Raw genomic sequence first — 17,543 nt, 5'->3', positions numbered from 1 at the left:
TTCCATGCCCAGGACTTTATATTCTTTAACAATATTTTCTAGGTTTATTTTGTTTTCATTTACCTGCAAATGATCAACTAGAATTGGAGAATGAAAGATTTGAGAGTTTTCTGGAGGTCGTCTGATTCTGTCAGATCCCTCTTTTGTTTTTATCAGACAGTGGCAGATTCCTCAGTACCTCTATTTAGGTAGGTATGAACCACTATCAATTCTCCCCTATTGTCTTTGATGCCATTCATTATTAAATGGTATCTTGTCTAATGACTTCTGAGAATCCGCATACTTTAGAGCACAATAAGCTGCTTCTTCAAGAGTTGGTCCAGATGGCCATTCTATAAAAAGAATCTCATACCTATGAAATGATTCTAAAATCTACACATCTTTCATTCTTCCTCACATTCTTCAGTCTTCCCATTTCTTGACACTTATGACTCCATTAGAAACCATGCTTATCCTATTTCTTAGTGACTACCACTGGCCCTTTTTCATGCTGAGAGGCCATCCATTGAAATGTTTATATTGGGACATTTGCCAGGGATTGCTACTGAGATAACTAGTCTATGGTTTACATAATCCTTTTCTAAAAACTAAGATAGCATTTGACCATTTCCTATTTTTAATAAATCCTATCCTCTATTTCCACTATTCCTTAAAAAAAACATACACAATCCAGATGTTTTCCTCCTCTTTGCTTACTTACATGAAAAATGATTCTCTCTTAAACATGTCTTTACCCCTTCTCAGCCAGAAGATCATTTGGCTTGATAAGAAATAAAAAAAAAAAACAAGAGTTTAGTAATTGTTTGTTTTTATAATCTGTTATTACTATACTATTTTCCCGAAGAATAGACTTATGCCTTCTTTGATTTTGAAGTTAAAACAAAGAAAAATAGGCTTTATTAACATTCTTCATATTTCTTAGTTCTCTGACACTTTGGTGCTCTTACAGAGAACTGACATCCTAAATCCATCTTTTTTGGGGCCACAAAATAATAAGTCAGTGAATGAGGTAGGTAAATTCTCAGTATCTAAAAGCAAATGACATTGATACAAATTTCTCATGACTAACCAATAATCTAACTAAGAGATGTGTTTTCATCTGATATAACCATTTTTAAAAAAATAAGCATCCTAAGAGGTAGAGGAAAGTTCTTACATAGAAAGAGCACTGGCTTTGAATTAGATGCCCTGAGTTCATATCCAGCCTTTCTCACTTAATAACTGTGTGATCTTGGCAGGTCATTTCAATTTTCTGGCCAATTTAAGGATTTTGACTAGATGGTTTCTGAGATCCCTCATAACTCTAAATTTATGGTCCTTATTAGAAGAGACAAAATGTTTAGTAACTTCATTTAAGTATTGCTGTCTATTTGTCAAGTTTTATACCAAAATAAGACACCTTGATCTGTCAAAAATAAAAATTATTATCAATAAAAAGCAGTATTTTTGTAGTACTCTTAGGTCTATTTTGTCTACATTATTATGTAGTTCATCACAGTAACTCTCTAAGATATAGCCCATTATTATCCCCATTTTACTGATGAGGAAACTGAAGCACTACAGAGATCAAGGAATTTGCACAGGGAGGACTGTGCAACTAATTAGTGTGTCTGCAATTAGTATGTCTGAGGCAGAATTTGAGATCAAGCCTAATATTCACTCCTCTATAGCCTGTTGTTCAATCATGTGAATGAATTACCAGTAGCAATAGGGATAGATTATTTTCCCCCCAAAATATGAGGTTTTATTATGTATAGAGTAAGATTCTTTGAAATTACATTTGCAAACTTTAGCCTTTATAAATGTGATTTCTTTTTGCAGCAACAACTATATATTGGCTCTTCTGCTGGAATTGCACAGCTACCTCTACATCGGTGTGATATATATGGAAAAGCCTGTGCAGAATGCTGCCTTGCTCGAGACCCATATTGTGCTTGGGATGGCTCTTCATGCTCTCGCTATTTTCCTACTGCCAAGAGGTAAATTTGACAAGGTCATTAATATATGTATATGTATGTGTGTATATATATGTGTGTGTGTGTGTGTGTGTGTATACACATACACAAAAATAATTTAATTTACTTTTTAAACATTAGAGGACCTAATGGATTTTCTCTATTTAAGATTTTTTTTGAACCATTTTTATTCCAAGTAGTATATTATACAGATTTTCACGCCGGGTATCAGCCAAGATGAAGCATATACATAATAAAAGTATGAACATAAATACATAGTCAAAATAATATGATTTTGTCCACTAAAATAATGAAGTGAAGTGATCCATAGTTCTTAGAGGGAAATGGGCCAACTTTGCTAAATCTAGATATCAGAGGGGTTCCAATCACTTACTTGAAGAATTATCCACAGATAAAAAGGTTACAGCTGTCCAACACTGCAGTCAGCATATATGTTGATATTCCTAATACCATTGAGCACAGAACTTCCCTGGTCTCTTTTCCTACCACATAGTTCATTTAGGGGACGGGGTAAAGGGGAGGTGGTACTCCTCATCCTAGGAAGCCTGACAGCCCTCTCTTGCTAGTTCAGAGAAATGCCAGAGACCAAGTCACCAGTGCTTATAATTTATGAATTTTTTTTTTAAAGAGAGCTTTATAGTTTAGCTTCCTACTTCCTAGAGAACACTTAGGTCAGCAGTATCGCTTAATTCTTAAGTGGTTTATAATCCTATCTTTGCACAAACTAGAGCATTCCTCTTCTAAATTCTGGCTCCATCCACATGCCTATAATAGTACTTTCAAAGTTGTAAGGTGTAACTTTCTGCCACGGACTACTCTATCACTTTCCTCATCAGTAAAATGAGGAAATTGTATTAGATGGCCTCCAAGGGCCCTTAGAGTTCTAATTCTAAAAATCTATGATCTTATTTAGAATATAGCATGTCACAAAGAAAAATTAAACTTATAAATTTTGCTTATACAAGCTAATTATCATTAATGAATAACAGCTCTTTCCTATTTTTTTAAATCTATATAATTTTATGTTAGAGCGTTTCATACCATGAATGGCCTGGAAATAGTTTGGAGCTTTGTTTTCTTAGCTTCTATTCCCCCGCCCACCCCCTCAAACTTAGATATCCAAGTATTATGCCACCTAATCTATTGGCACTACCAGCCCCATTTATAAATGTACGCCTTATAGTTCACAGCTCTGTTCATAAAGTTCAGACCAAGTAAGATGTCTTTCTCTGTCCATTCCCTTTGCTTTTACTCCCTTCTTCTTGAGACATTTTTCTTTGTCAACACTCATCCACAGGCTCTGGAAAAACAAGACAAAACAAAATAAGACTGTGGTCGTACTATAATTTTGCAAATCCCCAAAGCAAACACTAGGTTCTCATATGATGTTTTTTCTCCTGTAACACTAAAATGGACTTCTCCCATGGAAGGAAATGCTTCCACTTTGCTGTGGGACTAACCAAGAACCTCAATGTCCTGCTTGCCCCATTTCCTCTGATTAAAGTTAGGATGGAACTATTTAAATCACTTTTGGAACTTTGTCTTTAGCTATTCTCAGAGTATGCATGCCTTCATGGCATTATTATCTCCTGTATCAACCCAGGGGAAAGCAGAAGGAAAGGGAAATCTCAACTAGCTACAAAAGCTGCTATGGACATCAGAGTTATTTTTCTATTATTAACTACATGATAATCATTTAATCATTAGGGAGCACTTTAGTCACTTGCTTGATCTTGTTTCATAATAAGGACTCGGCCTTTATAATTCTAGTCTAACCCTAGCAGTTATAGGTTTTACATAATACCAGAGGGCTTTCAGGAAAATGACTAACTTTCTGTGGTAATCAAAGAGCTGGCAACCTTTGTCTCCTAACTCTGCCCCTTTTGTGGGTGGCAGTACCTGTCACCTCTATTAGGTGATGCAGTTTGTGTGAATTTATAGTAAGTCTCTTATCTTAGTCTCTTCCTGCCTGAAAAAAATCTGTCTTCCCATTGTGTGGAATTTTAATAGAATCAACTGCATATCAATAGATACTTCTCAGGGTGCTTGTATGTGGCTCTTTCCAGAGGTATAAAGCCCTTAATCAGTCTACTAGACATACCCCAAAGCCAGGACTACCACATATATGATTCAAGCACTTTTTATTTAGACCTCCCTCTCAGAAACTCCTACAAAGAGCCAGCCATCAAAATACATCTGCTATTGCATTTGGGGCTTCATACGGACCAATGATAGTTAAGGGAACTAGGAACCTGGGACACTTACTAAAGTTATGGGGTGACCCTAAAAATAATCAGGCCACTTTTCTTTACTCATTTTTCTGACATCCAGGCTTCCAATCTGTAAATGCTTCCTAAAAATGGCTAGTCTTTGGGCTAGGATTCATAGGACTCTGATTGCTCCTTCTCCTTATTCCTTACTAGGAGAGCATTGTACTGGATGTAAAGAAAGACTCAGATAGCAAAGAAATGTTTCTCGTCCTTGAATTTTTCAATTCCCAACTGCTACTTCCATCTGATGCCTCTCATACACTTTTTTTTCTCCCCCATCTTCTAGTTTTCTCCTATATGGCTCCAGGCTTACACAAAATTAATAGGGGCTACAAAATGAGTCAGAGATGGGGAGAAGAGGAGATATAATGACTATACATATAGGTGTATTATATTACCAGAGACTATATACATTTAGATTACTTACTTGACTATCTAAATAGATCTGTGATCTCATCAATGTGCTAATTTCTTCCATTGGTGTAGTTTATAACTTGTTCATGCCTCTTTAACTCATAAATCTTGTCCATGTCCAAAGCCCTCTCAAAGAATTAGCTCAACATTCTAGAGACCTTTAAGTTGAATTATTTATCTGAGATCTGTGAACTTAAAATGAAAATTGCCAATTGGTTTCCTTTGTAATTCTATAAATTTTATTATGGCATAAGGTGTTTGTGTGAAAGATTTCATTAGACTACCAAAGGAGTTCATAATACACACAAAAAAGTTAAGAACTACTGTTGTAGAGTTCTTTCTAGGTTTTTCTCTGGAAACCTTTTCACTCTTAAGGTATAAATGAAGAATTGTGCAAGCATAAGGTTGTACACCTGTTATTGCTCACTCAACACCACATATCTGACCCACATCAATTATCAATTATTATATATTTCCACAAATTCTTAAGTTCAGTGATTAGAGGATCATTAACTTTTCCTGAAAGGTACCTTATAGGTCCTCTAGTCCATGATTCTCATTTTACAAATGAGGAGACAAGTCCAAAGATGCTAAATGATCTACACATTTATAATAAATGGCTGAGCCAGAATTCAAACACTTCAGAACCAGTGTACTTTTCAATGTGCCATATTGTTTCATAGCACCTAATTAGAATTATGCATCTACTTACATCCACTTGGGATTTCTCCATTACCATTTGGATCACCACAACTTTAATTTCTCATAGATTGAGATATCCTGAGAATTTACAAGCATAGGAAGCCATGAGAATATATGTCTTCATACATGGGAGTACTTTGGGATTATTAAAAGTTGCATGAAAGTTTTCAAATATAATCTGCCTCATATGTCCTATCATTTCTGGGACTTAACCCTGTTAACCTAAGTTCTTCATCTATAAAATGAGCTGGAGAAAGAAATGGCAAATCCAGTCCATTTCTCCACTCCAGTAAAAACCCAAGTGTGGTCATGAAGAGTCAAGCATGACTGAAAAATGACTGAAAAACAAAAATTCTTTTTTGCTACAAGAGGCTTACAAAAAAAAGAAAAGATAAAAAAAATTGATTCAAGAGCAATGGAAATCAACTTTGAACTAAAGTTTTATATATCTTCTATTCTTTGACATCCATATCATACTATAATATGGTGGTAATCCAATTGATTAATCAGTTCATATTAAAACTTGAAAGAAATTAGAAGTTAAAAAATAAGGTCCTTAGCCTCTCTATCACAAATTGAATATTGAATATTATGAAATATGTTTACTGAATCCCTTATTGTAAAAGTAATTATAATCTACATATTTCCTTTTCATGGTAAAGATATTTCACTTAATCCATTTCACTTGTCTAGCATTATATTTCTAAAAATGGATTTTTTTAAAGAAACATCAGCTTGCATTTTTTCCCCATTAATTGCATTTTTAAAGCTCCTAAATGACAGTTGAGAGACTCTTCAGATGCTTTGTGGTTCGTGTTTCACAAGTTCCCATGTTGGCTTAATTTTGAAATGTGTGACATTTGTTTGATATCCTCACTAATTCTACAAATAGAATTCTATAAATATATTTGTGTTTGGAATTTATGAATGCAGTAACAAAATCTATGTTAGCAGCTTGAAATGGTCTTCATGTGACGCTTTACAATTTCATAGAGAAATTTTATAGTGGGCAAATAGCCATTAAATTAGGAAATGGAGAAAGCTTAAGCCACAGTGCCCTAGCCTTTTTCAGTCCATTACCCAAAGTCATCTGACTCTCTTCCCCCTTTCCCATCAACCAAAAGGATTTTTGTTCTTAATTTCACAGAAATCACTCCATTCTTCTTTTCTTTGGTTAGTAGCAATACTTGCTCTAGTCAAAAATGTAAGGGAGTGAGGAAATCCAGAACACTCCACATCAAAGATGTCACTTAGAGAACCAAAGTGTTTTGATGCTTTGGATAGGGATCTAAATTATTCAGTCCATTTTCCTGTCAGGTCAAAGATGCTATGCATCATCGACTTGGGAGAGTTTCTTCAACCCTTAAAAATGTGAAAATGTTCCGTTTGCGTGATTATTTGTCTTACAAGACACAATATACCAAAAAAATTGCTAAATTTTACATGATTTACAGATGGTGTTTATACTGTGACTTCTAACTGAGAAATGCAAAATATTTTGCAAAAAATCCTGGAGAATTTTTGTATCCCTTGTACTGGATCTTCTATGGTACTAGGCAAATGGCAGGGCTCAGTAAGTTATTCTTTAACAAATGAATATAACCGTTCCATGCCTAGGGGTATATGATAGTAGTGGAAATAGGGAAATTCAAAGATGAGCAATTCCTTAGAGCAAAAGAAGTATTGTATATATGTAATAAATTTGTTTCTATTTGTTTTATCCTCCTTATATCATTGGGTTACATACTCTTCCCCCTCCACTCACTCTTTGATACTTTCATTCAACATTATCAATTTTTATAGGACTCTTATTGTATTGGTAATCATTTTTCATAATTTTGTGAACCATATATTAAATTGGACCGAAGGCATGTTGATTAATATAAATGAATGAAAATGTATATTTTCAGCATCTAGTATGTTCCAGACAATGTACTAGACCCAGGGAGTACAAATAAGATAGGTATTATACACAAGGATCCTACAGTCTTACAATATATGGGGGTTAGGGAGTTTTGGTCCAAGTAATCATAATGATGTGTGTAGAATCATAGGGAAAGTGAATTTTCATACCCTTTTGAGTAAAAACAATGGTAATGATCTGAATACTGTTCTTAGAGTAAAAGATGGGGAAAAAAGCAGTAGTATTGAGAGTAAATAGAAAAATCTCCATGCTGTGTAGCTGAACAGGACCCATTTTCCTGCTAGATGGCTAAATAGGATGAAAACAAGACCAGTGACCTGTAACTGACTACTTCTCTGTCTCTCTATGTGCCTCTCTCTGTCTCTCTCTCTCTCTCTTACACACTCTTGCTTTTGCTCTCTGTGTCTGTCACTGTTTCTCTGTCTCTGTCTGTATATGTGTGTATATATATATATATATATATATATATATATATATATATATATATATATATCCTCCACTGCCCTCCCAATTATCTTCAGTGTATTCAGTAATAGCCTATGAGTCAGAGAAAGGTTTTTGTTTGTTTTTTGTTTTCTTTTCATTTTCTTTTTTCTTACCAAGTGTGGGATGATTTTTAATTGCATTAATTGTTTAGATTTTGGGATGGCAGAGGGACAAGATTAGATCAGAGACTAGAGAATATAGAGAAGATAGGAAAGCTGGACAGGGTGATAAAGAAAATGAAAAGGGTGAAAAACTAAGATATTATTAACTTGGAAAACACAGAACTAATAAATAGTTAGAAAAACCAAGTCTTTAATCAGGAGAGGGATAGTGTTCAATATTTAGACCTCCACACAGTCAAGTGCCCCAACCACACAAAGCCGAAGGCTCTGGCATTCTAGCACAGTATCCCTGGGAGAAATCACCATGATAGATGATGGCTCCCTAGCACCAAAGAATCTAGGGAACTTATATACCTTTAGGGGAACTGAAGGATAGGGAAATATGATTGATTGACACTACCATGGCTACAAGGAAATGGGAGTATTCACACTACTCAGACAGGTTATGGAAAGAAACCATAGCCAGAGGCTGGGCTACCAGGGACTGGACTTTGATACCATGAGAGAACTGCCAAGACAATCAAGGTACTTAGCATTTGATTTAGATCTGCTTGCTCCACCTAACTAGGACCAAGAAGTATCTTAAGGTCTATTATTCAATCTGAAAACAGCCAAGTCAGAAACCTCCCTGGGGAGAATTCTCATGGGAACAAGGACAAACTTGGAGTTTCCAGCTTTCAAACTTACTAAACTGAGGATCTCCAGATTCCAAACTGACCAAACTTGGGGTCTCCAAATTCCAAGTTGACAATATAAACTAACTGACATTAAATTTAGAAATAAAGCCTTTTTGATAAAGTTTTTATTTTGAAATTTTTGTGAAATTCTTGTAGATTGTCCTAACTATGTGAGTCTGGGCAAGATGATCTTCTGTCTTAGATTGGTACAAAGACAGAAGGTAAGGATATAGAAAAAGAAATTCAGGTTCTTATGCGAGAAATTTTATCATAACTCTTATTTTAAAATTTAATGTGACAGAGAATTTTTAGTTTATTTTATAACTTTACTGCACTAAAATTTATGTTGTAGACATGCAAACATATGACTCACCATGTCCTATACATTTGAATGAATTTCATTTGAGAAGGTTAAATAACAATAGAATATGCTGTTGTTTATTCCTTTGTTTTTCCACTCCTAAAATGTGGGCAGTAAAGGGAATTAGCTGTACCATCTGGAAAAGCAGAAGTTATCAACAATAAGGGGTGAATGTAAAGTAAACTGGTATGACTACATTTTTGTTTCATAAGGCAGTCTGTTTTGCTGTAGCTGTGATATTGTTCTATTATCTAACCCAACTCTTTCTGCCCTGCCAAGGCTTTGACCAAATACAACTCTGCTGTATTAAATGTTGAATGAAACACCTGTGGGGGGTGAATTGTTTTTGCAGTTACAGTCATTTGGGATAAAAAGAAACAAAAGCAAAATGTGCCCCAAAGTGAAGAATCAAAGAAAAAACCAGATTTTAAAAATACCTCTCCTAAAATTTTTAAATATCAAAGAAAAGATGACTAAAAAAGGTTTATGGACTTGAATGGGAAAAGAAGTCCTCAGTAAATCATACTAACCACTTCATGAAAATGTGGGAAAATCATATTTTGTCTCTCTGTGAGTTTAGACTTTAAGAAAATACATGAGGGACACTTGCATTGAGCTAGACAAAATTTTAGCATAAATCATTCGAATTAATAAATTGATCTGAGCCTTCTCAATCAAATCTCCATTTGGTAAAGAATGCAACTCTTTGAAATGCTTTTGCAATTCCCCCAAAGGTTAAATTAGACCAAACTAACAGATTAGGAATTCAAGATTCTGGTAGATCAAATCATGAATTATTTGTAATCAATATTTTGAAAGTCAGATTACATATTATCAGTATAAACTAGGACAATTGTTAAACATTTTGGTTGTTTTGAACTCCACACTGACAAAGGAAGCTATTAAAAGTCACTATATTCTAGTCAAAAAACACATCCCTTTGCAGTCTGAGATCTGTTTCTGTTTGATTCCTGACTTCACAAACATGTCTTTTTTTTACTCCTCGCAACCATGGAAGAATATAAAATATAAGTCTAATAAACTATTTCCTGATGTAATGTTTTTAGACGCACAAGAAGACAAGATATACGCAATGGAGACCCACTGACTCACTGTTCAGACCTACAACATCATGGTAAGTCAATATTCTGGAATGTATATTCTCACAAATATATAAGCACACAAACAAGTACTTTCTTTTGTATATATCTAGTTGAGGTAAGATGCTTAGTGAAAGGCAGAAGTATACAAAGAGATTCCAAAAACAAACAAAGCCAACAAACCTCTGGTAGGGGGATGGGAAGAGAAAGAGAGACTGAGACAGAGACTGAGAGAATAAGAGAAAGAGAGACACCTAGAGCACTGATTTAGAAAGAGAAATTGCTTCTCCTCGGGAATAAATAAATATACAACTAAAAAGAAGAGGGAAACACACAAAGCTATGAATTTAAGATTTTTTTAAAAATTCTGACATCCAAATAAAACATTTTACATGACTACAGAGAAACTTAGTGAGTTCTAATATTGCCATTAACAAACCGAAGTCAAGATTTAACTAGGGACATTTTTAAATTAACCCTGTGGAGTAAATTATGACAAGAATGGTTACAAAGGTATGGCTAAGAGCAAACTATAAGTTGATGGGGAAAAATCTCCATGTTCAAATGATTCATTTATAAAGTAATAAAATTTCAGATAGGCATTTTTGTTGATACACCTTAACAGCCTGAACTGTGTAATAAAAAAAAAAAATTCCCTCAAGATGTTTGAGATAATTAACTTGATTATCTCTATGAGGTTACTTGTAGAAAATTTCATAAAATGAAATTTTACTTCAAGATAATTCTAATCTGAGCTCCCTGAAAGTGTCGAGCTCTGTCTCAAAAGTAGCCAGTTCTCCTTTATCCAAGAATACAACATTAAGGATTTTCTTCCTTTGTGAAAAGAACAATGGAATTATGCCTCCCTCTACTGGGGAAAATCTTCATTGTGATTTTGGTGACATCACTGATGTTTGATTAAAATTCCTTTGCATATTCATAAACAGAGACAGGAAGAAAAGTTTTTTTTAACAGTTTTAGCAATTTCAAATCAATATTTTATTAATTTATTTGTTTATTGTGCATTATGGTCACAATAGCCAGGCTTTTTTATAGCATAATTTGTTCTAACTTTATTATTTCTTACTTCATCTGTAATTTTAAAAGGAGCCAATCATTATAAGCATAAACCTAATATATTGTTACCATCTAAAATTCGGTAAAATGAAAAATGTCCTCCAAGAACATATGATCAAAAATTTCAAAGTATTCCAAAATCAGTCCTCAGATAGTATTATAAAAAAATATGATTGCATTTTCTCCATGATACAAGTATGCATAACCAGTCCAAAGGGCACATTTGTAATGGGGGCTCAGCATATAACTTGAAAAATTAAAATTCCATTTTCCATGTGGGAGAAAGTGCCACTTGTTTCAGAGCGATAGGAGAACTCATCAAAATATGAGAATTCTGCATTGGCTTAGGAACAGACCTGAATGTTAACATGTTCCAGTTCTCCACTGTCCCAGAAAAAAGTCCCCTAACATCTTCCACATGGGTTAAGCTAACTTAGAAACTCTAGGCATGCACCAAACCATCATCTCACGTTTCTTTCATCCAAAGATGCACACATAATTTAAAGATTTGAGGGAGATCTTTAATTGTAAGGACTCAGTGTTTGGTTCCAGAACTCTCTCTTCCCTTCAGCCTTCTCAAACAGGAAGGGTAATGTATGATTTGAAATTCATAAAAATATGGATATAGAAGAGCAGTTTAAATTATTCATGCAACTATTGTAGGGATTTGATGTAAAAGAAAAATTTATATAAATCACAGAAATTAGAATATGTTATCAAAATCATACCCCAGTTTGTATAGTCGAATGGGTCAGTTGATATCGAATGTATTCAAAAAAGGCTACAGGTGTCCCAACTCATTTAGACTTTTTATATACATTTGTGCATTTATATACCCACATGTTAAAAAAAATTGGATCTTAATTTTTCTCACAAAAATTCATTCCTCCAAAGATAAACATAATATCGAGTGTTCTATTTGCTATTTTACATTATTTCCTTCATTATTAAATCTGAAATAATGATACCAATAGAAAACAAAACAAGTTTTGACCAATATGATATTTATGAAAGGATGCATAGATCTAGATATAGATATTTCTTGCTTTCAAGTATGAGTGAAAGTTTCAGTAAGGATATTTGTTTTTCACACCTAATACCTATTGACTTCATTATTTGCTTTAAGGAATGCTCTTCCATATTCATTTAGTTGACTCTTTTTTACCCCATTTTGAATAAGAAAGACACTCTGGTTCTACAATGTTATGTCAAAGCTCTTGTGGATCATTACCAAATCATTGACATAGCCCTTAAAGTTTTACAAGTATTTTAGACTTTTTGGTCCAGTTAGAAATAGGTGATGTTTTGTGCTAAATCTTAGTTCATGGTTATGAATTTTGGGGGTGCTCAGTAGGTTTTAATTTATTAAACTATTTGATTTGTTAGATGAACATAAAATGTTCCTTTACTTTTAAAAACTGTAATGAAAAGAGTATAAATTCAGTTAAAGCAACAAGTGTGCTAAAGTGTTTGACACTACCTGAGTCATCTTAGTCCACTAATATTTAGATTGTAATCCTCATAGAGACAGTATTTCTTTGTGTAAAAATAATTCTTTTGACTGTGTCATTAATAATACCTAAGAATCATTTAACATTATTAACAAATATTCCATTAGTACCAATATAAATATGCATATTGTCCTTTTTCCCTCTCTTGCCTCCAACTTAAATATTGCTTTTATGTTAGAATTGTAATTTTCATTTATCCAGTCCTCCTAGCTTTGGGAAGAAGCATATCAAGACCATCCCACCTAGTAAGGATCAAAGTTTTAAGTCTAGAAAGGAATTTAGAGATCATCCAATTCCTCTCGTTCATTTTATAGCTGAGGAAACTTCCTGTGAAAAAGATTACATGATTTATCCAAGGTGATACAGCCATAAAATGGACAAAATGAGATTATAACCCAGCTTAAATAACTTCAAAACCAGAACTCTTTCTATTGTGCCAGGATGAACTACAATTTCAGAGTGGATTCTATAACCTAATCTCTTAATCCTGTGGGGTAACAGTAATATTATCAGAAAGTCCTTACTCTTGCCTAACCTAAAATTTTCAAGTGATAACCAAAATATATTCCTTATTGTTTTATGTTACTTTTTTAGCAACATGATAAAATTTAATGTCATTAAATTGATCCAGGCTATATTAATCCCAAAATATTTATCAGCTAATTAATTATTAACTATTAGCTATAGTGTATAGTTAATGTGCAAAACACTATACTCGGTGCTAAAAACTGATATATAACATTCATTTGAAAATATTATTCATTTTTCCAAACTACAAATTAGTACAATTTTTTTTAAAACCCTTAATCTTGGTGTATTGTCTCATAGGTGGAAGAGTGGTAAGGGTGGGCAATGGGGGTCAAGTGACTTGCCCAGGGTCACACAGCTGGGAAGTGGCTGAGGCCGGGTTTGAACCTAGGACCTCCTGTCTCTAGGCCTGACTCTCACTCCACTGAGCTACCCAGCTGCCCCCAAATTAGTACAATTTTTAGTAATTGTTTTCTTACATTTTTCAATCCATGTTCTCTCCCTCCCTCCTATCCCTCTCCCTTCCTTATGACAGCAGGTAATATGATATAGGTCATACATATGTTATATATTTCCATGTTTATTATGTTGTAAAACAAGACACATATTGCTTACACTAGAGAAAAAAGTTTATGAAGGAAATCAAATGAAGAAAAGCATACTTCAATCTGCATTCAGACTCCATCACTTCCTTATATAGCAGTGTATAGCTTTTGTTGTCATGGGTTCCTTTGAAGTTGTCTTGGATCTTTGCATTATTGATAATAGTTGTCATTCACAGTTGTTCATCATATTTTTTTGCTATTACTGTGTACAATTTTCTTCTGGTTCTGCTCACTTCACTTTGCATCACTTCATATAAAGCATTTCAAATTTTTTTGTGATCACTTTGTTCATCATTTCTTAAGGATCTATAGTATTCCATTACAATCATATAATACAGCTTGTTCAGCCATTCCCCAATTGATGGACATCTCTTCATTTTCTAATTCCTTGCCACCACAAAATGTGTTGCTACAAATATTTTTTAACAAGTAGATCTTTTGCCCCAATCTTTGATTGCTTTGGGATATAGGTATTAGTAGTGGTATTGCTGGGTCACGGAGTAAACATAGTTTTCTGACCATTGAGGCATGGTTCTAAATTGCCCTCCAGAATAATTGTTATATGACAATGTTTATTAAGAAGTTCCTATGGGCAATTTAATAAACAGCATTGTAAGGATTAGAATAATAGCTAAAATACAGTTCCTAGCCTGAAGAAGATAATAATTGATTAAAGCTGGTAAGACATATACACAGATAAAACACAAAGCAGTTTTAAGTAAAAAATGAAAGCAAAAAGTGCTCTGAAATTAGATGAGATAAAAGAAATATACTTCTATCTTACATATTTCTAATTGCAATTTAAATTTGCTTTTTTAATTAGTCACTTTGCCTCTTCAGATATAATGCCAGTAAGTAATAATAGTAAATAATTTGTCTTTATTTCATCATATCCATTAAGTGTGCCTGATTTGTATCACTAAAAAAAGATATTAACATTGAAAAAAAAAGAAACTCTAACCAGAAGATTGTGTTCAAGTTCTGTTTTCATATCTTACCATGTCTGTGATTATGGAGTTAATAGGGAACGACTAGATATCCTTGAAAAGGAAGTTCTGAAGCTGTGTTTTAGGAAAATTCCCTTAATATTTAAGTGGAAGCTGGTTTGGAGTGGGAAGAGACTTGAAAAAGGGAGATTAAGGATGTAGAAAAAGTACACAAAAAGGGTGATAAAGGTGAGAACTTCTTTGGGATTTCAAAGTAGAGGAAAGGCAACATATAAGAGATGTTGGGCAGGAAAAGGAACAAAAATTAGGAACAGTATAGATTAGGTGAGTGAGAATGAGGAGTCAAGGTATTTACTGAGTTTGTGGGTCTGTGTGATAAAGAAGATGCCCACTATACTTAATAGGGAAGTTGGGAAGAAGATGGCTATGGGGGATAATAATTTAGTTTATAAATTAATTTTGGTTGACACTGGAGTAAATTGCTGATTTAGGTCTAGGGCTTAGGAAAGATTTGGATTGTCATGTCTGACTCTTCTTGACCGCTTTGGAATTTTCCTGCCAAAGATATTGTCAAAGGAATGGTGGCTTGCCATTTCTTTCTCCAGCTTATTTTACAAATGATTAAACAGAGGTAAACAGGGTTAGGTGACTTGCTCAGGGTTACAAAGCTATCAAGAATCTAAAGCTAAATTTGAATTCAGAGAGATGAGTCTTTCTGACTTTATACCTGGCACTCTATCCACTGCATCACTTGATATATATATATATATATATATATATAAAATCTGTACAGAGAAGATACTTGAACCACTGTATATTGATGAGAGTAACAGGAATGGTATCATAGAAGGCCTTAGATAGAATCATACAGGATACCAACAATTAGTGGACATGATATGGACATAAAGTCAGACAATGACATCGAGAAAGTGGTTATACAGAAAGGAGAAATAGGAAAGAGTAGTGTTATCACTTATATGAAGAGCTTCAAAGTGAAGTCAGCTGAACCAGGAAAATGTTATATCCAGTAACAACAATAATGCATGATACACATGCATGTAACTTAAGTATCATTAGCAATGCAAGGATCCAAGACAACTCCAATAAAATAAGCTAATTATCACCATAGAAGAAGCTGATGGAGTTTGAATGCAAACTGAAGTATACTTTTTTTTTTCACTTCACTTCCTTTGTGACTTTTTTTCCTTGTATAAGCAATATGTACTTTCTTTCATAACGACCAATATGGAAATATGTATTACATGATAGCACATATACAACTTGGATCCTATTACCTGATGTCTTCAGGGAGAGGGAGGATATGAAGGGAGTAACATGGATTGCAAAATGTCAGAAAATGATTATAAAAATATATTGATATAAAAAAATAGAGTAGTGTCACAAAAGCCTAAAGAGTTTTTATCCAGAAGGGAATGCATTAAGTGGTGCTAAATGCTGCCAAGAAAAACTTTAACAGTATCAGGACTTTAAAAAGACCACTAAAATTTGCAATTAGAACATTGCTAACTCTGGAGAGGTCAGTTTCAATTGAATAATGGAGTTTAGAAGCCAGATTACAGCCTTTTAAATTTGTAGGTGAAGTATGATGCAAAGTACTTGGTTGAGAGAATGGAGATGGGAGGAGTCATAGGAAACTAGAGGAGAGTAGGATAGTGGATCAATTAGGGAGGATTAAATTGTCTGACTTTTTCTATTAAGGACTAATATGTTATTAGATAAAATAAATTTCTAGTGCATTCAGTTGGCATGGCTTCTTGATTTTCTTCAGCTCTATTCAAAAGAATGTGAAATAGGAAAAAAAGGTGAGTTAGTAGGAGTAGTCCAAAGAAAAGATTGGGCAAAGTGTAATAATCAATAACTGGACAAGAATACTTGAGCAAAGAGTATAGCTTAGTGCTGAATTGTTTCAAAGGTAGAGACAGTGTGGGAACAAAAAGAATGAATGCCACAGTGAGGACAAAGGACAGAACTGGTAGTTGTAAAATTTAAAGAAAGAAGGAATTGATAAAATATTATGATACTGTGAAATAATTTTGGAGTTCCTGAACAAGAAAAAGAAACACTTGTAGGATAAGTGATAAGATCAAAGGTGTAACCTTCTCTTTGTGAAACTGAAGTACTCTAAATAGATTGTCTTAAAACCTTGAGCAAATTGAGGAAACTGAAGTTTTGTCATTTGAGGAAATATTGATATGTTGATGTCCCTTAGTATTAAATCAGAATGAGCTAAACATAAAAAATCAATGAGAATGAGATAAAAATGAGAATATCTTGGAGGGGATAAATAGATAAAACATCACCAAGATCTGAGAAGGGTGAAAAATTGGAAAATATAAAATATAATGCAAAAGTTGCCTAGTAAAAGTGATCAAAGGAGAATCTGAAACCTTCAGTGGGCAACAGGGGACATTCCAACGTGTAAATTGGAGGCTATGAGAAAAAGAGTAATTAGTAATGGAAAGGATATCCCTTTGGAACATCAGTTATCTTATACATGTTACCATAACTAGAGAAGAGGGCTTCCCATTAGGGTTTCTGGTTCTAGGTTCACATGGAGTTCCAATTAAACTTGGAATTTCCTTGATCACAAAGACAAGATATCAGGTTTTTACCTTGACACCAGAGCAGAGCTCTGTAGAAAATCTCTAAAGTAAAATATTGATAAGACTTAGTTCTAGAATCTTCCAACATTGGTCCTCTTTGAAAATGAAAGTTGAACAACACTGTCCTTTCTAGAAAACTACTTAATGTACAGCTTAGAGAACAGGTATAGAAAAGCTATATATCTCCTTTATGACAGCAAAAAAATTAAAGATTCTAAA

General features: G+C 33.8%; 1 protein-coding gene across 1 annotated transcript in view; it reads left to right on the top strand.

The window, feature by feature from the left end:
• Positions 1-17,543, top strand: part of SEMA3A (semaphorin 3A) — a 296,356-nt gene that overhangs the window by 265,142 nt on the left and 13,671 nt on the right. The window contains exons 14-15 of the mRNA XM_044677729.1: positions 1,822-1,979; positions 10,000-10,067. Of these exons, the coding sequence (XP_044533664.1) occupies positions 1,822-1,979; positions 10,000-10,067 (226 nt within the window). The remainder of the gene's footprint in view (positions 1-1,821; positions 1,980-9,999; positions 10,068-17,543) is intronic.

Source organism: Gracilinanus agilis, chromosome 5 (assembly GCF_016433145.1).
Source record: "Gracilinanus agilis isolate LMUSP501 chromosome 5, AgileGrace, whole genome shotgun sequence".
NCBI lineage: Eukaryota > Metazoa > Chordata > Mammalia > Didelphimorphia > Didelphidae > Gracilinanus > Gracilinanus agilis.
Note: the sequence above shows the minus strand (reverse complement) of the source record. Positions and strands in the feature narration are given on the sequence as shown.